Source organism: Nymphaea colorata, chromosome 8 (assembly GCF_008831285.2).
Source record: "Nymphaea colorata isolate Beijing-Zhang1983 chromosome 8, ASM883128v2, whole genome shotgun sequence".
Lineage (NCBI taxonomy): Eukaryota > Viridiplantae > Streptophyta > Magnoliopsida > Nymphaeales > Nymphaeaceae > Nymphaea > Nymphaea colorata.
The window spans coordinates 14,540,779-14,562,090 of NC_045145.1; the positions used below are offsets into that span (position 1 = coordinate 14,540,779).

General features: G+C 42.8%; 4 protein-coding genes across 6 annotated transcripts; 1 reads left to right on the forward strand and 3 right to left on the reverse strand.

Annotated features, from left to right (window-relative positions):
* The first annotated feature begins 900 nt into the window (after window positions 1-900).
* Window positions 901-3,838, forward strand: LOC116259063 (lysM domain-containing GPI-anchored protein 1-like). 2 transcript variants are annotated; one of them, XM_031636667.2, is made up of 5 exons: window positions 902-1,689; window positions 1,812-1,929; window positions 2,500-2,661; window positions 2,761-2,792; window positions 3,452-3,838. In XM_031636667.2, the coding sequence occupies exons 1-5, from the start codon at window positions 1,035-1,037 to the stop codon at window positions 3,715-3,717; spliced, it is 1,233 nt and encodes a 410-aa protein (XP_031492527.1). In that variant the 5' UTR covers window positions 902-1,034; the 3' UTR covers window positions 3,718-3,838. The 2 variants fall into 2 exon arrangements, with proteins under 2 accessions (XP_031492528.1, XP_031492527.1); XM_031636668.2 differs by lacking the exon at window positions 2,761-2,792 and having other exon boundaries at window positions 901-1,689.
* Window positions 3,839-4,693: 855 nt separating this feature from the next.
* Window positions 4,694-7,667, reverse strand: LOC116258450 (uncharacterized). Its single transcript, XM_031635611.2, has 4 exons — window positions 7,414-7,667; window positions 5,446-5,563; window positions 5,105-5,327; window positions 4,694-5,024 (listed from the first exon to the last, which is right to left on the reverse strand). Exons 1-4 carry the CDS (start codon window positions 7,563-7,565, stop codon window positions 4,996-4,998), a joined length of 522 nt encoding a protein of 173 aa, XP_031491471.1. The 5' UTR covers window positions 7,566-7,667; the 3' UTR covers window positions 4,694-4,995.
* Window positions 7,668-9,592: 1,925 nt separating this feature from the next.
* Window positions 9,593-11,072, reverse strand: LOC116259540 (protein MEI2-like 7). Its single transcript, XM_031637399.1, has 4 exons — window positions 10,342-11,072; window positions 10,107-10,253; window positions 9,824-9,965; window positions 9,593-9,748 (listed from the first exon to the last, which is right to left on the reverse strand). The coding sequence occupies exons 1-4, from the start codon at window positions 11,070-11,072 to the stop codon at window positions 9,593-9,595; spliced, it is 1,176 nt and encodes a 391-aa protein (XP_031493259.1).
* A 5,124-nt stretch (window positions 11,073-16,196) lies between these two features.
* On the reverse strand, window positions 16,197-20,700 carry LOC116258482 (probable plastid-lipid-associated protein 4, chloroplastic). Of its 2 annotated transcripts, none has more exons than XM_031635648.2 (6): window positions 20,117-20,700; window positions 19,552-19,665; window positions 19,339-19,437; window positions 18,254-18,328; window positions 17,283-17,350; window positions 16,197-16,452 (listed from the first exon to the last, which is right to left on the reverse strand). In XM_031635648.2, the coding sequence occupies exons 1-6, from the start codon at window positions 20,432-20,434 to the stop codon at window positions 16,380-16,382; spliced, it is 747 nt and encodes a 248-aa protein (XP_031491508.1). In that variant the 5' UTR covers window positions 20,435-20,700; the 3' UTR covers window positions 16,197-16,379. The 2 variants fall into 2 exon arrangements, with proteins under 2 accessions (XP_031491508.1, XP_031491509.1); XM_031635649.2 differs by having other exon boundaries at window positions 16,422-16,486.
* Window positions 20,701-21,312: the final 612 nt, after the last annotated feature.

Genomic DNA, 21,312 nt, shown 5'->3' on the forward strand with positions numbered 1-21,312 from the left:
ATGATGGACGTACAAGTAGCTGCGCACCCTGTCTAATTAAATTAAGCTAAATTGCCATGTTTTTTATCTTCTCTAAATATGAGTTTCTTTTGATGCATTTGTTCTGAACATGTCAGATCTTCATCCACATGCTTCTTCTCCGTATGTGCATGCTATGTCAGCTTGCTGATGGCTACACCCAACTAACTAAATTCGAGGTCGCATGAATGTGAAAACGGCAATGGGAGTGCGAGCGACTTTTATGTGCTATGACGGTTTGAATATTAAGGCAAAAACATAGCTCAACATACAGAACTGTTAATATGATTGTCTGTTTTGCATCATTATCATTTATGGCTCTGTTAGCTTATACCGAATTGGCAAGATGTCCCATTGGAATGGCACAACGTCAGTATCTTGCACTAATTCCCGTTGGACGGTAGAGTTTAGGAAGTCAAAGTTGCATCTCTTTTTGTCTTTCTGTAAAATCATTACAGAACTCGACTGGTTCCAGTTATTTTGTCTGATTATTTTGTTCACTTTCATGTTAACTGATTCAAAGTAATTCTTGAGGTGCCATTTATTAACAAAATTTTATTGTTTTCTTTTAGTGACATATGTAAGAACTCCTACAATGACGAACGCAAAAATGAATCATACTCGATTTTATGAAATATATGACGAATATGTTCCTAACCGTGGTCAAATTAACCATGATGAATTAATTATCTAAACGCATAACCATTGGATGAATTGGGCAATGACAATTAAGAAGCAACAGATTAATCAACTGCTTCTAAGCGACTCCACAAAAATGGTATGTGAGTGACTGTATAGTCTTTCAGTTTGTTGATTTGAAGAAAGCAAAGGTTTGTGCGCCTTTATTTGTTTGAAAAGAAAGACGACCGTTGGCTCCACCGGCAAAGAAATTCCCCGCCACTTTTTCCTTTCCGCCTTCTGCATATGCCTGGACAATCTCTCTCTCTCTCTCTCTCTCTCTCTCTCTCTCTCTCTCTCTCTCTCTCTCTCTGAGCACTCAAGCTGTTCCACCCACCATGGCAAAACTAAAGCTCCTTCATTGTCGCCTGATGCTTCTTCTGTCCTTCTTCTTCATCCACACGCTAGCGAAGTCCACCATAGAGCCGTGCAGCGTTTCGGACTCCTGCACGGCCATGGTGGGCTACACCCTCCCCACCGACCTTAAGGTATCGGAGGTGGCTACCCTCTTCCAGGTCGATCCCATTTCCCTCCTCTCCGCCAACGCCTACGATCCTTCCTCCTCCCCACCAAGTCGTATCCTTCCCGCCGGCCTGTTCCTCAAGGTCCCCCTTCTCTGCTCCTGCGTCGATGGCATCCGCAGCGTCGCCTCCGTCGTCTACCACGCCCGCGCTTCCGACACCCTCGAGTCCATCGCCACCTCAGTCTACGGCTCCCTCGTTTCTGCAGACCAGATCCGCGACGCCAACGGCATCGCCGACCCTGAGCTCATTCTTCTCGGCCAGCCCCTCCGCATCCCCCTTCCTTGCTCCTGCTTCAACCGCTCCGACAACGGCCTCCCGGCCATCTACCTCTCCTACGTCGTTCGGCCGGCCGATACGCTCATGGAGATTGCCACCACATACAGCACGACGCTATCGGATCTCATGGCCGTCAATGCCTTGGGTGGCCCCGTACTCAAGCCGGGGGACATTCTCGCCATCCCCTTGGGTGGTCCGTTCTCTCAATCATTAATTTCTGTTCTGTTATCGTCTGAAGGGAGGAGAATTTCGGGGCACTTTCTTTGATTATTGCTTTTAATAATTCGTTTTGGGGCGTTTCTGAATTATTTGTAGCTTGTATTCCTCGATTCTCGAGGTTCGCTTCGGACGCTGGATTGATGGTTGCAAACGGGAGTTACGCTATTACTGCTGACCACTGTGTTCAATGCAGTTGCGGACCTGTTAACATGAAGTAACAACCCTTTTCCTCGTACTCTCTGGTTGCTTGATGTTCAAGTTACAAATGTGCCAGATTCTACTGGTCGTGTTTTTTTTCAAGCCTATGTTTTCCTTAACCCCACTTGATCTTTCTGAGCCACTAATCTACATTTTTGTGCTGTTCTCGGGGACATCGGCGACCAAGAAAAGAATTTTAAGCCCTTTCCTGCTTTTCCTTTTGCTTCAGTAATCTTCTGTTATTGATTAAACTAGATGGGTACTGTCTTACTAGGAAAAGAAAGCTTCTTTTCTGCCTCTGCTGACCAAAGTAGATGCCATACTTTTGACGCAAAAGGCTCTCTTCTTCCCTTCCCCTGTTTTGCACTCCGTTTCAGGACCCATCTGATTTTTCCCACTTATCTAGAAAATTGGATAATCGGATATAGGATATTAAGGATAGATGTTGTCTATTCCATGCTCTGACATCTGGCTTTGACATGATTTGGCAAATTCAAGTTCAGAACAGGTTCTTGTTTTGTTATCTCAGCCCTTTCACCTGCGCCTTCTGAACTGAGCGTTGGCTTCTTTTTCCTGATCTGCGCAGTCTCTTCTGTGCGCCGGCCTCACTGGGCGCTTCATGTGAAAGTATGCACTGCAGGAGAAGCAACCTCACAGTTGGAAGTGTTACCTCTCGGCTAACCAGCGCAGGCTGCAACGTCACCTCCTGTACTTACGGTGGTTTTGTTAACGGCTCCGTTCTAACTACGTGAGTCGTCTTCCCATCCTTCTGCTCATGACCAATTCGTTTACATAATGAATTGGCCATTAATTTTTTGTTTTCCTGTGATTTTTCCTTTTTGTATAGCTTGTCAACATCTCTCCAGCCACGGTGCCCAGGTAAAAAAGGTTTCTTTACTGAGTTTGTGACCTCTTGCAGCTTTCTTTAGCTTGAATAGAGCTGCCAAAGCGACCTTGTTAACTAAAGGGGGTGTTTATAGTCTTGGATTTGAAATCTGAGGGAATTTGAGATCATTTGGAATCCTATATCCATGAACTAAGGTTGTGTTTGTATCACTATGGATCTGAGATCTGCGGTGAGGATTTCAATCCATATATTTAAGATTAGACCGCCCTCTTATCTAACCTTAAATCCTTGGTTTTTAGTATGTAGCATGAACTTAAAATTCATGCATTCATGCTTAAACTGAAGACCTCCCAAAAACAACCTTTTTATGCAGCCTTGGATCTAAAATCCAAGGCTATCAAACGCAACCTAAAGGTCAGACCTTCCTTCCGTCCAACCTCATTTTGAGGTTTTGGCCATAAAGCGAGGATCTCAAGTTTTCTTTTTCATATAGTGATAAAATCCCACTATAAATCCAGTGTTTGTTTACACTGGATCCCACATGGAAGGGATCTTAGTTCAGCCTAGTATTTATGATTTAAGTCTATCAAACACACCCAAAATGTTATGTGAGCTCGCCTTTGAATATGAAACTTAGTGTTGATCTAGACAAGAATTTGCAATGTTGATCTGGACAAGAATTTGTTCGTAGGCAATCGGTCGTCCCTGTCTCTTTTGCCCCTGCCTTCAGTATTACCTGTATCTGCACCAGCACCATCCCCCCCACCATCTCAAGCAGGCGAATTTGCACCATTGGCAGCACCTTCATCATCGTCTTCAACAACGGAATCACTTCCGGTGGTGGTTCCGGCAGTCAGCCCATCAGGAACCAGGTCTGATACTTCGTCAGTGACTCACTCAGCAGGTCCCTCTTCAGTGGTTCTGATTCTACATATGCTGACATGTTTTTTCACCTAGATGTCCCTATGACGTTTGCCTCCAACAGAACGTCAGGTTTGTGTTGTTCATTCAGCAACTTTTTTGTTAGTTGATTTTGATACTAAGATGGAAATGGAACTATTTGCAAATTGGATCAGCCCATGGTTCAGTTGTACCTTCATGATTTTTTTTTTCCTTCAACGAAACAATCTTCATTCTAAGCAATCCAGGGTGCTGCTTTACCTTCTATTGGCTTTTGCATTTGCTATTTCCATGTGCTCAAAGTGTTCCATGTTGCCCGAGCTATTTTACCATTTTGCCTTTTAAAAGCTCTTTTTCCCAAGGTACTTCACCTTGACTAGGAGCATAAACATGACTCAGACCAGTTTTATAACTAACCAAGAATGACTCAACCCAGACATGACCTACTGGTATTTGCCTTCAAGCTTGGAATCAGATCAGGAATAATCTGAAACTGATTAGCTTAAAATCCATCGCTTGCAAGTATGTGGGTAGCTGTTGAGCACATTTTTAGCCAGGTTGAGAACTTAAGACGATTAAATAAGATCTGTGTAGCTGAGGAATGGCAAGGGCCAAAAAAATAGACAAAAAAAAAAGTGAAATACCACATTAAGAATGCTATACCTTTCCATCCAGGTGAAGATTAGGATGATTGTGCCAGATCTGTTGAAGTTAAAAATGTACAGGCAACGGATAAATACAGACAGAACTACAAATAGAAATTAACAATAACGTTGCCAGTTGCGTTGGCCTGACTCAACAACTTACTCAGCAGACACTCATTGTTGTAAGGAACCAGGTATACTGTATACAGAAGATCCCAAATGCGAGGGTCTGATGATTTTGCCGGTAAAGTAGCTGATAAGATGGTCGTGGTGATGATGGTGGCATGGTAATGGTAGCGTAAACGATAATGGTGTAAACTGTAATCGACTGCGGTACTTGACATCGGCGGTGCCACATATCCGGGTGACTGTTAGGCATGTAATCCATATAAGTGCAAGCAAATTATTTTCATTAAAAAACGGAGAACAAGCAACATTGTGGGTATCTCGACGCAAGCCATCCATGGGATGGATGATGACAATGGGAAATGGAACAAACTTCTTATAGGCATTTACATATGAAAGAAGTGCCAGAGCTGAATTCCCATGGTGGACACGTACCACTAGAACTCGCAGCTTACGCTTCATCCTGTCCTCAACAGCACTAAAGCAATCTAGGTCGACTATTTTCTCCTTGTTTCTCGGCAAACGCGTCTGCTTTTCTGTGTCAAAACACACTCGAACAAATCTCTCACACCTTGATCCGAACAACAAAAGAACCTGGTTCACAGCAAAAGAGAGCATGACGAGAGATATTTAGCAAATGGATTCACAAGGAACAACATTTAATATGCACTCACAAGCTGGAAGATTGGAAATATCTGCAGAGACTGCGCATGGCACTCCTAAATTTGTGAGGGCACCACGAATGATTCCACAGGGGAAATAAAGATGCATGTTTGCCGTTAGAGCAGCTCTGCTATCCACCAAAGGTGCAGCAGAATCTGCTTGCGTAATTGGAGATGGATGAATTGACACACGTGTAAGCCAGCGGAAACGGTTATCTTGAAGCACAAAAGTACCCTAAAACCAAAATACCAGACAAACAAGAACGTCAACATTTAAACGCAGCCAAAATTGGCAACAACCATTTGCTAGGAATTCCAATTATCCAATTGTTACCATGCTTTAGAACTCGAACCTTATGGTTGGTCTTCAGGTTATCAATTTGCTTCTTGAAAAGTTCATTCCAGAAATCTTTGCAAATGAACTTGATTGCTTCTAAATGGTCAGTAAATCGGGGTCGGTCCATTGTATACCTGTCAAAGGGAAATCAGACGATTGAGTGAACTTGAAGAAAGATATGCATGGGTTTCAAGTATGAAATTCCAGGAAAGGATACAGATTCAAGGATTCCTGCTATTCACGGAAGAAAATAGTGGATTTAAGGATTCAGATTGTTTTGCACCAAGATTTGTTCGTGGAGGTAGACAATGCAGCAGTCAAACTGCGGCAACCTAATAAGAGTTGTGGGATCTGAGTTTGAGCCCCCACTTGCTTACTTATTTCATTCAGCCTAAACTGATATGAAAATGCTGAGCTTGAAGGGAAGATTAAGGCAACAAATATCAATAGTTGGTGAGAGAAGCCTGAGATGGAGGAGTAAGACCAACACTTGTATCGCCTCGACCTGATTTTAATGGCACAGTTCAATTGCATCTGGGGTAGTATATCTCTATTTTCTATTCTAACCTGACAATTGAAAAGTGTGGGACGAATGAAGAGAAAATGAAATCCCTTCCTACCCGATGGAACAAGAGCAGGGCAGGGCTGCAGATTTTACGAGGTTAGGGCCTAGGTTCACGGTCGGGACCAATCCACCCTAAGCTTTCCCACTATAACTAACACAAGACCACAACATGGCATCAGAAAGCAGGATAAGAAATAAAGCAAGCAATTAATGTAAGCATAAAAAATCCAGACGGAGTATAAAATATGGACACTTTGCTTTACTTAGACAAACTACCTGCATCAACGCCTTGTCATGGTTGTGTATATCAAAGATACAGATGGAGAGTAAAATGTACACACTGTTTTAATTGACATGGGCAAACTATCGGCATCAAAGCCTTGTCATGATACCAAGAACGAAGGTCCGGAACCATGAAGACAGAGAAACAGCATTGGGAAAGGGAAAACATTATCGTAACAAAAAAAAAAACAAGACGAGACTTATTTACATGAATAACACACTAACACTCCTCGAAGGTCGTTATTTATATGAAATACAAGAAAAACTAAAATTAGACTTAAATGAGAATGAAGGAAGAAAGAAAAGGACAGAAAACCCACATTATGGTCAAAATAAGCTACTTCTCATTATTAGCTGATGAATGAGGACTTCGTGAAGCTCCGGCTCAATGCTAAATAGAAGAGACTTTTTTTTCTTGCAACTAATATTTTGAATAGGAGCCACTGTCGATTCAACTCTGCATCATGTACTGAAGCAAATTTCATAAGCAAATAATACAACTGAAACCATCCGTAAAGCCCAGGAGTTAGAATATCTGTCCTGTCAACCAAAGCTTGCACACGTCAAGTTTTTCTTAATTCCACTCAAGAAACACGGGACCATACGCATCAAATAATGTTCTGATCTTTTCTTTTGTCCTGCTTTTTAGCGTTCCCAGGCAACCCACATCTCTTGAACATATTCTTTTCCAGGGATGAAGATTGAAACTAACAAACGAAGTCAAGCGTCATAACAACGGATTTAGGGAACCTAACACACTCTATCTCAGGGATCACCAAACTCTGAAGTTTCATCCGTACCATGAAAACCCAAATTCACTATGCTTCAGCACCAAAAAGTTGCACAATTTCTAAAATAGATTCGGCCAAATTTAACGACGAAACTACTTCAAGCCCTCAAGGATCACCCTTCGATGAAACCACGTGAGTTGAACAATCCACAAATTGCATGACTGAAGACAAATGCGACAATCGATTCAAAAGTTCAATAATTGTGCTCTAATCGTCACTGTGCACAAAGATTATCATCCTAACATCGGCAAACAAAACGCGGATCTAGAAATTCGCGGCTTCAGAGAGAAGGAAACGACAAAGAGAGCAAGCGAAGAAGCCAACATTAACCCCACAAACGAGTTACCTCTCAGAGAGTTGGACGCCGACCTGGAATCCGATGGACTCGAGCCGCCGGGCAGCGAGTTCAGGCTTGTTGGCGTAGAAACGGGAGCAATAGGCGGAGACCATTTCTATCATGATGCCCTCGACGCAGCTCTCCGCCACCTCCCTCCCCATCTCCAGGTCTTCGTTCTCCTCTCTCCCCGAGTCTACCCCTTCCTTCCAGCAGAGAACCCTAGATCTCTCTCTACTCTCAGGAAGTCCTGACAGCACAAATGCACGATGACCGCTTGAGGGAGAGAAAAAGATCTCGGGGCGGGTAGGATTCCATTGGTTGAGTACTGGAGTATCGGTCCATAATGCGATCCATCCCCAAATGCCGTTCACACCGCCGACCGTACCACAGAGAAAGGACGTCCTGTTCCTAGCGTTCCAGGAAGGGGAACCAAACAAGTCTCCCACAGTAACTCTCATTGTCTTGGATCTGATCAATCAAATCCCGGGATGGAACGCACTTTAAGATCAACCTTGCTCTTCGGACAAGTCCTCACCACATTAGCTAAATGTGGATCCAAAGTCTAGGCCCTAAGTTGGCCCTAAGCTTTCTTTTTTGTGAACCCAAAACTTTAACTCTTAAACAAACCCTAAAATGATGCTTCCTTACCTCAGATCAGTTTTAGTCTGAAGATCCTGAGACAAGAAATCCATAGATTTCATAGCTTACACCTTAAAAACTCTAGGGATCGACTTAAGAACTAAAAGTCTTTTGTCTACACTTGAAATTGAAAGGGTCTCAAGTATCCCCTTCCATTCATAGATTCAAGCCAAACTTCAAGGTTTGGATGTCGAACACAGCCAAACGGACCACGAAGAATCATCTTAAGACACCAATCTGATTGAATTCAAGCATGATTTTCCAAGCAACTAGGAGAAATCAAGTTCGCCAACAAAGGTACAGCCTATCATCTTCAAAAATACTATAGCCATCCGTTTAAAAAATTTCACACCTGCAATTAACATTAGCTTTCACCAACTCGTAAACAAATTGAATCTTAGGCATATTAAAAGGCAACTCGGAAGAGCTATAAGGCGAATAACGTAAAAGTATGGTATTTTTTCATTGAATTTTTGGAGTTATTGCGTCTCACGGTTGTCGCCGAAACGAGGACATCGAGCAGCCACGACAAAAATTTCAGAGGAAGTATACGTACTAATTTTTTTACACATTTTAAGGGCGTAATCATGTTTAAAACAAAATTTAAAAAAAAAATGTGTTGTCAACTGTTCAACAAATTTCTACCCCATTTGGTTTCAACTTTCTACATGAGTTACAAAAAAGAACAAAACATTCCCTTCGATATCTCGTCGTCTCATATTTCTTGTTCTGTTTGAAAGAGAATTACGGTCTCAGACAAACCCACCCAAAAAGGAGTTTTCTAAATTGTCTCAGTTCCCAATCATGCAGAGGCAGACCGAAGAAGGACAACGTCAGATTAAGCAGAGAACCAGAAAACACTGGAAGTTGTTCCCCAGCAAGCGAGAAAAGGAGACCGGAAAATAGAATTCATTCTGTGTCCCTTCTATCAGACACGGGAACACGGCAACTCGAAAAAATTTGAATGCACGCAACGAAAACACTTCCTCCTCGGCAGAATCCCAGGAAACTAGCTAGAAAATGGCAAGAGACGAAGCTGCACAGTCAAACCATCCGGTTCTCTTCTCTCTTGCAGGCGACTTGCACCAGAGTGGAAAGCATCAAAAGATCAGCTCCAGCGCATCTGTCTGAGAAACGCATGTTTATATCTCTCTCTCCCTCTCCCTCCCTCTCTCTCTCTCTAAATTTGAGACAAATAATTACGAGAGCGATGAATCGACACTAATGAAAAAAATCAAATGGTTCGATCAAGTATATTTTCCGCATTGAAGTTCTGAAATAGTTAATCGGCTACCAACTGATGCGTCGTAAGACATAAATTATGACATTTGTTCTACGGCCGGATCAATATGCATGCATGATCAGGATGAGCTCAACGTGGCTGAGATTCACACACCAATGTCAACAAACTTTATTATAGGTGTTTCAGGAAGACGGAAAGTAATCCACGAGATCAAAAACGTTTCGATACATGAAAATTTGAAGGAAAGACGGTGATGAGAAGCAAGAGTAAACGGAACACGAAGATCAAAAACTGTCCTTGCTGTGTTCAAACTTCCAGATGAACCGGCCTCAATCTCCCTATCGTGCTGCCCACCGGCGCAGACGAGCCATCGCGGGGAGGTGAGAACTCTATCGGCAGGTAGTCCGATGAGTCGCACGTAAAATTCGAGTTCCGGAAATGACTTTTTAATGCTTCTCTTCCCTGAAGAAAACCAAATGAAGAATTAACTACCATATTACTTATAACACAGAGAGCGAGCAAAAGAGAGAGAGAGACCTGAATGCGAGCGTAGCAAATCTCGCAGGTCTTCTTGGAACCATAGCAGCGCCATCGTTGGTTGTGAAAATCTCGGTAGAGGCGCCACGTTGCCGCCGAAGAAGTAAAATTCACGAAGGCGTAACCAAGATTGCACTTGTTCCTTTGAACCCCAGTTCAGCACAGAAGGAAATTACTCCCGAGTCAATGAAATTTTTTATATATAAGCGAATAGATGATTTCAGGAATTATGGCGGCCTGCAAGGTGGTTGGAGAAAAACGAGATACAAGATGAAATGCTTACCTGAAATCCATTGGCAAGTAAACAAAGTCGAATTCAGATAAGGGTTCCACCATCCCTTCCTTCCCGCCGGCGCAAGAACCATCTGATGTTACCCGGTTGTTGATCTCCAAGCAGTGACTGTCAAGCTTCTTCACCAACATCTCTCTACTGATATTTCATGAAGCTCGTAAATTTTCACAAACACAAACATACACCCGGAGAGAGAGAGAGAGAGAGAGAGAGAGGAGAAAGAAACCTTAGCTTGTTGGGAATGTTCCGAATCATGACGGTGGTCTTCCACACCGAGTTAGCATCTTCATCCCTGAACTCCAAACTCTGAACCACGCTCTTCCTCTCCTCATCTGCCAACGTTTCTTCCCCCTTGGGCCGCCAATACGTCGCCACCACCCTCATCCTGCGCTGGTGCGATGCCAACCCTCCTGCTGACCGGCGAAAGCTTCGCCTCGGCAGCCTGCGCTCCTCTTCGTACACTTTGCCTAGGACACCGAGCTTGCACTCGGTTGGCTCCTTCACAGCATTCTCTTCAACGGGGGGAACGTCGGCGGGGGCGGAAACGAGCACGGTAGTAGGAGTCAACGGAGCAGGAGGCGATAAGGCGGAAGGCAGACGGCCGCCGTCCGTGCCTTTACAGCCAGCCTCGTGAATCACAGGAATGCCGTTAACGCACAACGGGGACAGGTACACGTACAAATTTTCGATGATGTGTTGGGGTGGGCAAAAAGACAACGGTGCCGGCGGAACAGAGTAGCCGGCGCCGGATTGTGAATAGAACGGCTGTAGCGGACCTGGCAGTGGTGAGGGCAACTCATGGAAGGAGAAGGGCTGGGGTTGTAGAAGAGGAAGATCACAAATGGCGTGTGGCGGCGGCGGTGGTGGTGGTGAGCACAGGTTGAGGCATGGAGAGGGTGAACGTGTAAGATGGTGGACTGGCAGAAAGAAAGGAGCATGGGGATTTAGCTGACTCATGGCAGGGGAGAAAGGCTGAGAGAGGTTGGAGGATGGCGCGAAGTGGAAGAGGAGGTTAAGTAGGCAAAGGGGAGGAGTCGCAGGCGAGGCTGATAGGCAAGCTGGCAGAGAACTCACGAAGAGAGAGAGAGAGACGTCAGGAAGGAAAGGGTCGTCATGATGCGCGCATTAAATGAGGGGTGTGGACGGGAGCAGGGGCGGCATGCTTTCTTGGGAAATATAAAAGAGGAATAGATGGAGAGAAAGGGAGGGCTTCTCTTCTGGCCTATAATACAGCCTACCTCGGCTCCTCCTGAGCACGCTTCTTCCGAGACATGCAGACGATTGGAGCTCGGGCCCTATCAGTATGAGCTGCTCGGGTCCGCCAGATTGTGAGTTCGGGCCCCAAATTGACAACCTTACACCCACAAAGTTCCAATAAAACCAGCAATTTTTCGTTAAAATCTGTAATTTGTTTGAACCCAATGTAGTCTTTTCACGTCAACTAATCCATTTGAATCTAGGAACTCTTGTCACAGAATTGAATCCAGAATTTATTTGTCATGTCGGGCCATCTGAATAGTCTCCCAACTCATCGACGCTCAACCAAGTACGCATGAGAATCAATTCAGCGTCCATCTCGGTGCATTTTCATGACCACAAGGAGCGAAACATAAAGTGTAAGATCTTCAGATCAGTCGGCCGATTTAAAACTAGAGAGTTAAAACTTCGCATCGGCCTTGATTAAGGGGCCTTTCTTCACCTCCGGTAGACACCTCAGTCGCAGATCGTAATCTAACTTGTCATTTCAAAGAAGCGAAGTCCCAAGACTCGATGACGTTTCTGTCATTCTGACCTGCTCTATACGCGTCCTCTGCGAGCGGCATGCAAAACTCAAGCACCGGGCCTTCGTCTTTGAGCAGCAGGACATTAAAAAAGCCATCGCCATGGCTGCTGCTGCTGCCTTATCCTCCCGCGTAGACGCAGAGAGGGCCAAGAAAAGGAAATACGCAATGGCACACGTGCAGTGTGCAATGATTATGCTGGTCATATCATGGCCACGATCTCCGGCAGAAGGAGGGGATCATTCGATTCGTTGGGAGATGTGGGGAATGATCTCCTATCCTGTAGGGTTCCTCCCCCTACCGGCGGAGGAAGGGCAGACGCCTTCCAGAACAGGAGCCACCTGCGAAATAGAGAGTGATTATTGCGCAACCATGCAAAACCAACAAAGAGATTTCTTTTGTACTCAGAAAAGATAATGATTTGGCGGTACCCAGACTTCTAAACCACTGCAACCCTTCTGGCGGATGGATAGATTTGCTGTTTCAGAAGAGGCAGAAGTACCAGCCATGGCGGCCGTCGCAAGAAAACGCTAAACCTAACGTTCGGCTGCCGATCAATCTTCGGCCCACGCAAAAAATGGTTTTCTTATCGGCAGCATTTGGTCAGCAGCTCGACTTCCATCCGATGGTTATCAAAATCCAATGGAATCGACTGATTCAAATAGTGTTTGAGAAAATCGGGGCACTGGGATTTTAATTTTCTTACTCTTTCAAAATTGATTGGTTACAAATCCTTACTTTGCTTTGCTTCCATAAGTACCTCCTGAAATGTTTTCAGATGCTTTAATCATATTTTTTCGAGTTCCATTGGCTCCCATGTTTTGTATGATGTGCTAACTATAGTGGCTCAGCATTGGGAGGACAAGCTTTCACCAACATATCAGCTTTCAATCTTGCTTCTCATCCTAGGTGATCCTTCTCTGCTGCTTCATGCACCCTTCCTATTCTCTCTTTACTGCAATGCTTTTCATGTATCGGAATCTAACTAAGAACAGCCACAAACATGCAGAGAATGTAAATCCAAATCTGTATCAAATGGTATGAACGGATTTTTTGTGGCAAAGAAGAAGCCAAAGTTTGAAACTCGATTGGTGAAGTCCATTTATGAGTTTGAGAGAGCAGGAAGAAAGGTGGGAGCACTCATATGTTGCAATCTGCGTTCATGATGAGGTTTCGTTTGATTATTGACCTAAGATTCGCATGGATTCTAGATCCATTAACCTATCATGGAAATCCTCCTCTATATTAAAATTTATTGTCTGTTTAAACAATGAATCTCGCATCAGCTCAGACATAAAATCACGTAATGAGATCTGAGATCCGGAGGAGGCTGTCAAAGTTATCCTCAGCCCACAAGGTAAGAACTGATCATCTGAATATGAAGAAAAAACAAAGCTTTGGAACTTCCAAAGCTTTGCCATCTTAGAAACAGTTGTTCTTGGCCTCTTGGGTCATTGAACACAGTTACACCTAAAAGTCTTGTATTAAGTCCTGTTATACTCAAATGGATAAGTTGAGTAATCCAAAAGGCAAAGGTCTTGTCCGTTATTCATAGAAAAGGTAATGGTGATTATGGAATGTCTTTTGGATAGTGCCAAGAACAAATTGAAGTGTATATTCTTTGAAAGAAACTGCTTGAGATGCTACTGGTCAGGAGTCGACTAGATGAATGGCGATCTGGGTTTACATTTTTCTTTCCAAATGGTCCTGCGATCGATCAAGATACGACTTGCTAGAGTGTCACAGAAGCGCTTTTTTCCATTTCCGAGAAGAGAAAATTGGAACCAGAAGAGGGCCAATACACGGACCCAACGTAAAGATTCTTTTCTTATCAGAAACCTGTGAAAAGGGAAGGAGCTCACTCTTTCATCATTGTCCATAACTTTCTCCTTTTCCACGTCTTGTTTCTGCACGATCAGATCCCACGCAGCAGAGATGAACAGCGCACCTCCATTAGTAGAAAAGGCACTGACCTTACTCCTTCCAGATGCGAAACCAGAATCTGCGTTCATTCTTTATTCTACAGAGGCTTTCCATCTATGGTGTAACTCTTTGTGCATAATTCTGGTCAGTTCCCCGTCTCTTCTGCAATTTCTAGGCACTGACCTTACATTTTATTTTCTTGTTATATTTGAAGCAAAGTTAGAAACCGTATATTTTCACTTCATTCAACTGTCAGAGGGCAAGGGACAGGATTGAGGGAGACCATGGGCCCGATTGAAGATTACCGATAAGTCATGTTCTGAAAGGAATTTCAGATAAAATATGGCTAACTTTTGGTAGGCAAAAAGGATAATAGCTTCAGTTTTTTCCATTTTTCTGCGACTCCATAGGTACATCAGAAACTGCCGCTGCTGCCACACTCCGAGAGGGAGAGAGGGTAACGCCTCTCTCGAGAAGCAAAAAAATGTTTCAGTATCTTGTGAAAGGAAAGGCAGGCAGGCAGCCTTCCTTCCCTGCCTGTCTTTGTAACATCAACGTGAAAAATGTACTGCAGCAACATCGAAACGTGAAATAATCTGAACCAAAGGGAGAAAGGCTCAAAAGGTGAAGAATGAGCGAATGTCTGTGTTTCTCTCTCTTTCTTGGAAGTGGCAGTGAAAATGGGGCTCAGCGTGCACACCCTCTCACGTAGATGAAACTGCATCAGATTTATATACATTTGGTACGGCTGGAAAGAGCACGTTATTTCATGAGATCATTTAGGACAAATAGGTCTACCACACAGAGAGAGGGAGATTTCAGGGAAGAAGGGGAGGGGTGGGATCCGATCTGTTGAATCATGGTGATGTTAAGTATGTGTGTACGATCATAAATGAGCCTTATACGGTGCCATCATTGCTCGGTTGTCTCGTTTAGCTCACACGAGAAGATGAGGATAATCTTTTTGAGGGTGCATCAACCATGGCGCGCATCTCGCCCACGGGAAAATCTTGTGACATTTTTTTTTTTTCTTTTAGTATGTCCTGAAGAATTGGCGAAGAGCAAATACCAGGACTTTCAGTGGGATATGACAATGTATAGAACTGGAATCGGATGGAACTTCTGTCAAGCACCTTCATTTGTATTTGCATATCCGCTTTCGAACTTGAATGAACCGTACCCGGAACAGATTCTGAAAATTAACCAAATAATAGTTTCTGAATGTTTAGTTGGAAATGAACAAGCAAAAAGTTATCTGAGCATATTATATTACACGAGATATCCGTTGCCCCCTCACATACTTTTTTAGATTAAATGTAAATCCAAATTCGACCGCATGTTTTCGAAATACTTTATCCAATCTGATTTTCTGTTCAGATCAACATTATTTGCATGTCCTACTAATTTGAAGTGATCCCGACATAGAAAACTGTGAGCAAAGCATTTCATATGGTTTCCAAGAAAAAGTTGCATTGCCAACTCTGTTTGCAACACAACATACACTCTGGTTGCAACACAATATACAGATAGTACCGGAGACTCCAAATAGCAAAGGTTACTGCTAAAACCACGACGCCATTTGTTCTAGAAAGGTGCCTTAAAGCAGCGACAAAGCCACCAACTACGCTGGTAAGGCTTGTAGGAGGTATTGGAATGCCAAGGTAGAATCACCCAATTGAATTGGCAAAGCCAACTAGCGTAAAGGCACTCGAAATGCCAAGGTAGACATTCGGACTTGGGCACCAGTTGACTGGGTTATATAGCTTTATTATAGGAACTTCAAATTCAAAGGAGATCTTTTCAAGAAATAAATAGCGCAAGGTTTCTAGTACCTTGCGGAACCGAATTCGCTTTGGAGTCGTTGAGAAGGCGGCGCTGGGAAAGTCAAATATACCACCAGCAGTCAACCATGGACAAAACCAATCCGCATCCCCTGCAAGAACCCATTCTAAGAACGCACACCCTGCAGGAACCCATACCGAGTAGAGCATGCATAACAAAGAAATGAGACGATGGAGATCCCTTGCAGGAAGTTAGAAGACCATTGAAACTTCCACTTTCTTTTGCAAACTGTTTCCCTTGGTCATTTTCAGACACCTGAAAGAGAATATTCGAGATGAACGATCCCCACCAAACCTCCCAATAGGCCATCTATAGGAACAATGAGATGGAACAATCAGTTTGCTGTCAGAATGCTTTAGCTGATTACCCAAAATAGGTTAGTTTAAATATAAGCGTTCACTGATGGAGACTAAAAATTTTCCTTTTTTTTTTCTGGAGACCCAAGCAAAAGTTTCAGATACTTTGCCACTAGAAACCTTGTCACCAACACTAATACCATTTAAAACTCCTTGATGCCGGTGTTTAGTAGACAATATGGTTTGTTAACATGCTAACAGTTTGAGAAATCGACTACACATGAGAATACTTCAGCCTCTTTAACATAGAGGTCTACTGTATACAAGCGGCCAATTCAAAAAAGAACAAGGTCCCTTGGTCCCCCTTCGTATAGCTATGAACCAAGGTCGTGCAGAAAGTACATCCCTTCAACCTTATGAATCTAAGTTGGCACTCTGTATGATCGGTCCACCATTTTCAAAATGAACAAGTTTCCTTTGTCTCCTCGTGAAATTCTGCAAACCATAGCCACGTTCTGATCATATTTTTCTACATGCAAAGACTAACAGTTTCAACCCACGGAAAGCTTAAAAATAGATATCTTTCCAATCATAGCCACATGTAACCGGCGAGAACTACTGCTAGTTACATTTTTCATGACATTCATTACATGATATCTTTCCAAAGAAATGCATGATAATAATACACACTAAATCCCTAGTAAAAATTGTTATTTTTCATGTTGCATTGAACCTGTCACCGTCATTTATGTGCCAATCATATCACTTAGGGTTTGTTTATTTCACTGCAGATCTAAGATCCCTAGGATCTCAAATCCATGGATTTAAGGTCTCACCAGCCCACATCTGACCTTAGATCTATGGTTTTTAACATGTAGCATGGATTTAAAATCCATGTTATTGAAATCTTCAGTTTGTTTAAAATGAGTGTTTTCCAAAACACACCTTTTAATGCAGTCTTAGATATAAGGTCCAAAGCTATCAAATGCGACCTTAGTGCCACCGAGGTCTTTCTTACACAAAGGACATCTCCATGCGATATGGAAAATTAAAGTTATGACACAGGCTTATGTGTCTGTGGAAAGGAAGAGGGCGTGTGGAAGAAAGGTCCAAACTACCGTTTGGGACAACTCAGGCAAATCTTTCCCAGAGATAGGGAGAGTTGTTTGAGTTGTTTCATATATATACATAGGCGTACACACACACATGTATAATATTAAACTACTTAACTCATCATCAATTCTAAAACTCCGAAAAAAAAAACAGCATCCATGACCATCATAGGAACCATCTATATGATCAATTAAATGGTTTAGCATGCTTACCGCAGCTCATCATCCAAGTACGTGATCTCCAATTCCCCACGACCTCTTCCAGGCGCTTTAATAGGTATCTGTGCAGATGCATACATGTCAATTTATAGAGGTCTCATATGGAAAGGGAACATGATTACATGCAAAAAGTGCAAGGTGTAAGAGATGTTATCAGCTATTCACTGCAGTCATGTTAAAATGTGGCATTTTCGTGACAGAAACAAGGAAAGAAACTATGAAGATGTTCCCCTTACTATATGTGTCTCAAACTCTCATCTGTCATCAGGAACACTCCCCCTGATGCAGACTTTAACCAGCCAAGGGGACGCAGACAAATATATAACCAAATGATTGGATGCTTGTGCTTGATCCGATAGAAGACATTTATGTGATAGCAATTGTGGCTCTAACCAAAAGGCTTCACTAACCTTTGCCAAATAACATGGAGCCAGTAAGCAAACGAAATAACAAAATCTATTGGCATTCAATAAGCCAAAATTCACAGCTGCAACATGTTATCGCCATCCGTGATTGTGTAAGCTGAACATTTCCCATCTCGTGAGCTCATTTGGATATTCATCTGCTACTCAACTGCATTCATGCTACTGAAGCATCTTTTCTTCTTAAGTTTCTCTATAAACATAGGAACAGATACATAGCAAAGTACTGGCTTGTTCATCTACTGTGTGCAAAAGGATTGGGATATGAGGCTGGTTCTAAGGGGCAACGTTCTTACTGTTGACGCTGTGAGGAGAATAGGAGGTCGCTTTTGTTCCTACTATAATAATGCACGTCATTAAGGCCAATTAACCAACATATGCTGAAACCAGATTTAGCACTGGAGTTGTAATAGAATGTCACAGGGATGCAGCTGCAAGCATATCTTGGAGAACAAAGGAATGGCTAATGAAACAGACACATGTATCCCCATGAAACTGACAAAAATTTTATGACGGTGCAATTAGGAAAACTGAAGAACTCACCAAGCCTGCAATTTTAAAAGTATCAAACCTTACAGCAACACGCCTTGCATTCAGAGGTACTAAATTTGCCGTCACCTGTAGACATTAACCCATTCATTAGACTTACGCTGCCAATAAGTTTTCCTTAAAGAAGAAAAAGCAGGCTAGCTACACATGCTTAAAGTTTGATGTGCATCATATAAAATGTTTTCAAATTTGAGTAATTCCAATGATAACCTTGCCAAAAATGCTTTAATTTTAGCTTAATCAAGTTGACAAAAGACAGAGTACATAACTACAGAAGCTAATGCCATGTCTTTGATGAAAACGTATAGCAACGTGGCCTTTCAGATTTATAAACTACACTGGTACATTTTTCTTTTTCCTGACTCATGACTTCACTGGGTTGTGGGAGGATCACCTTGTAGAAAACCAGGGTTCAGTTTGTATAACAAAGTTTTACGCGTGAAATGCCAAGATGATGAGCAAAGATTAGCCAAAGTGATACAGCAAAGAAAATGATAAGAGGATGCAACAGCAATCCTTTTAAACTGAATTGAGATATCACAAAATTGGGGCTAACAAAACAGATCCAACAGGACACGGGTACTAACTGTATATGAGCCCAAGTGGTTGAGAAGAATAATAGTGGTTTCATTTCTTCTAAAAGCTGAATTCCTAACATTTTTAACCTATGAAATCCACATTGAACAGAAAATTCAAAAGCAAATGCATCAACCCTCTCAGAACCTGGGTAGGGCCAAAGGAATAGCCCATATCGCAGGCAGAGAAAAGAAGAGAAAACAATACTACCACATGTAAGAGCATTAATGCCTAGAATGTCATATGAAAATGCTATTCTCCAGAGGTCACAATTCAAAGCAGACCATGCACCAAATATTCACTTGAAGAAACAAGAGCTGATAATCGATTTTATGTACGTACAATTCATGGTGATACAATTATATGATGTTTAAGGTGAGAAGACGGTATGTTAGAATGACCAAAGCTGCATTAGGAGTAAGTGAAAATAAAAAGGAAGCGCCGCATTGCCTAGGGGTGTAAAATAATGCAACCATGCAGTGATTGAAAAGAAGAGAAATGACCTGATTGAAAAATGGCCACGTTTCCATGTTTTGGGCCCTTAGCGTATCAGAATTAATAGCTTGGTAAATCTTACCATTCGGTCTTAGAAGTTTTGGTCTCTGTCAACAGGCATAAAGAAAAAGGCAATTAGCCAAGCTTCAGTGAAAGGCGATCTTGTTGAAGTAACTGAGCAGATGCAAATCTAATGATGAAAAGCAAACAGAAAAATTCACCTGCCTTGCCAAAATTGAACTTGAAGTTGTGTAAATGAGCTCCCACTTTCCATTAAGCAAATCGGATTTGAGAGGTTCTTTAATCATATTATCTGATTCTAGTTCTCGTGCAATCTGCCACAGCCAAAATAGAAAGAAAGTGAAAAAGAAAATTTAATTGATTCATATGATAGTCATGTACGCTTCAGAGCCCACCACATGAAAGAGAGAATCCTTTGGCTTAGCCATTATAACTCACAAGTCACAACCACCAATAGAGGTAACTTAACCTTCTCATGATACATAAATTGGACCAGCTTCTCAAATACTACTACGAGGTTGTGCATGGTGATGAGTACAGTGGACCTTAAGACGAGAAATAGGCGTAAGAAAAAGAAGAGGCAACGGACAGAACATTTCCATCAACATGTAAGAATGTCCTCTCCAGGCTCTCTCTAACCACTAAGAGGACCGTGGAGCCACAACCGCTTCCCATCATCCAGAAAATCGAAGAATTAAGGGTGCATCTGAAGAAAGTTTGAAAAATGATTGAAAAAAAAAAAAGAAGCAAAAGAAAAAAGCAAACCTGATCGACCCGTTTCTGGTCCTCCTCTGTAGCTTGCGCACCTCGATCAAGCGGAGCAATGGCTTCCAGGAGCTCTTCTTTGAGTGCATCCGTGTCCTTCTTCTTCTTCTTCAAGAACGGAAAAAGAGAGGCGGCCGTCCTCCACGGTCCCCGTTTACGTGGGATATCAATCGACAAACTCAGCGAGCCCTTGGACTCGTCGTGGCGTGGGAAACTCGGGAAGCACGAGCCGCGAAGACTCGTCGGGTTTAGTCCGTAGAGAAGTTCAGGCGTCCCTGGAGCAGCGGGTCGGAGGGAAGACAAAGCGACCGACGCCATGGCAGTCTGAGGAGAGGAGGAACGAAGCGCGGTGGCGGGGAATCGCAGAGGGGAACGTTGGATCTGGTGGACTGATTTACCCTCAAAATGATCTCCAAAATACCGTTTTTACAGCTTCTTGAAAGCGCTTCGACGCTTCGCAAGAATGTACAGTGAAGGGTGTTGAAAGCGCTTCGACGCTTCGGAAGAATGAATAGTGAAGGGCGTTTCGGTCTTTTCCAAGATCGAATTTCGAGAAGATAAGAGAGAGTGGGAGGCCAACGATCTTCACTGGAGTGGAGGGCGAACGGGTGCCGAGCCATTTATGATACGGAGGTGTAAATGGACCCCACGTACTGGACCCGAACGGATTTGATTTTGTAAGTGATGATCCTTTGGAAATATGGAAACGAGAAACAAGTTTTCAAAAACTTATTTCGAATCAAAATCCCTTTCTGTTTGCTTGCTGGACTTGGTTTTATATTTTTGAAACAAATTTCTCAGTTTGTTAGGCATGAAAGATAAAAATCGGAATCATTGGAAATTAAGCATTACTTTGCAATTTCATCAAAAACTATGAGGCATCTAGGTAATTCTGTTAAAGACACCAGCCATCTAAAAATGCATGTAAACTTTTGGGGCTGAACTGAAAATTGTCTGTTGCCAAAAACTCGAGTTTATGAATGTACCACCCATAATATTATGAAACAACTGTGGATTGTAAGGGCAAGGAGAAGAAGGAGACGACGTTCGGTTTCGGCCTCGCACTCGGGCAGTAGGTTCCCTCTCGCTCAAGCATTTTAGGAATTTAAGAAAAAGAAGAAACTGATCAAGAAGCAGCCACTGGCAACAGACAATGATGAATAATTTAAAAATTTTGCATTGTAGTTTGGGGGAGT

Coding starts and splice junctions, on each gene's coding strand:
- LOC116259063 (XM_031636667.2), top strand. CDS start 1,035: ATGGCAAAACTAAAGCTCCTTCATTGTCGCCTGATGCTTCTTCTGTCC. Junction 1,930..2,499: donor TGCGGACCTGTTAACATGAA/GTAACAACCCTT, acceptor TGATCTGCGCAG/TCTCTTCTGTGCGCCGGCCT. Junction 2,662..2,760: donor AACGGCTCCGTTCTAACTAC/GTGAGTCGTCTT, acceptor CTTTTTGTATAG/CTTGTCAACATCTCTCCAGC.
- LOC116258450 (XM_031635611.2), bottom strand. CDS start 7,565: ATGGGGAGGGAGGTGGCGGAGAGCTGCGTCGAGGGCATCATGATAGAA. Junction 5,564..7,413: donor GGCGTCCAACTCTCTGAGAG/GTAACTCGTTTG, acceptor TCCCTTTGACAG/GTATACAATGGACCGACCCC. Junction 5,328..5,445: donor ACCTGAAGACCAACCATAAG/GTTCGAGTTCTA, acceptor TTTTGGTTTTAG/GGTACTTTTGTGCTTCAAGA.
- LOC116259540 (XM_031637399.1), bottom strand. CDS start 11,072: ATGAGTCAGCTAAATCCCCATGCTCCTTTCTTTCTGCCAGTCCACCAT. Junction 9,966..10,106: donor TACTTGCCAATGGATTTCAG/GTAAGCATTTCA, acceptor TGGGGTTCAAAG/GAACAAGTGCAATCTTGGTT. Junction 9,749..9,823: donor TTTGCTACGCTCGCATTCAG/GTCTCTCTCTCT, acceptor GGTTTTCTTCAG/GGAAGAGAAGCATTAAAAAG.
- LOC116258482 (XM_031635648.2), bottom strand. CDS start 20,434: ATGGCGTCGGTCGCTTTGTCTTCCCTCCGACCCGCTGCTCCAGGGACG. Junction 19,666..20,116: donor ACCAGAAACGGGTCGATCAG/GTTTGCTTTTTT, acceptor TGGCTGTGGCAG/ATTGCACGAGAACTAGAATC. Junction 18,329..19,338: donor CGTGGCCATTTTTCAATCAG/GTCATTTCTCTT, acceptor TAATGTCTACAG/GTGACGGCAAATTTAGTACC.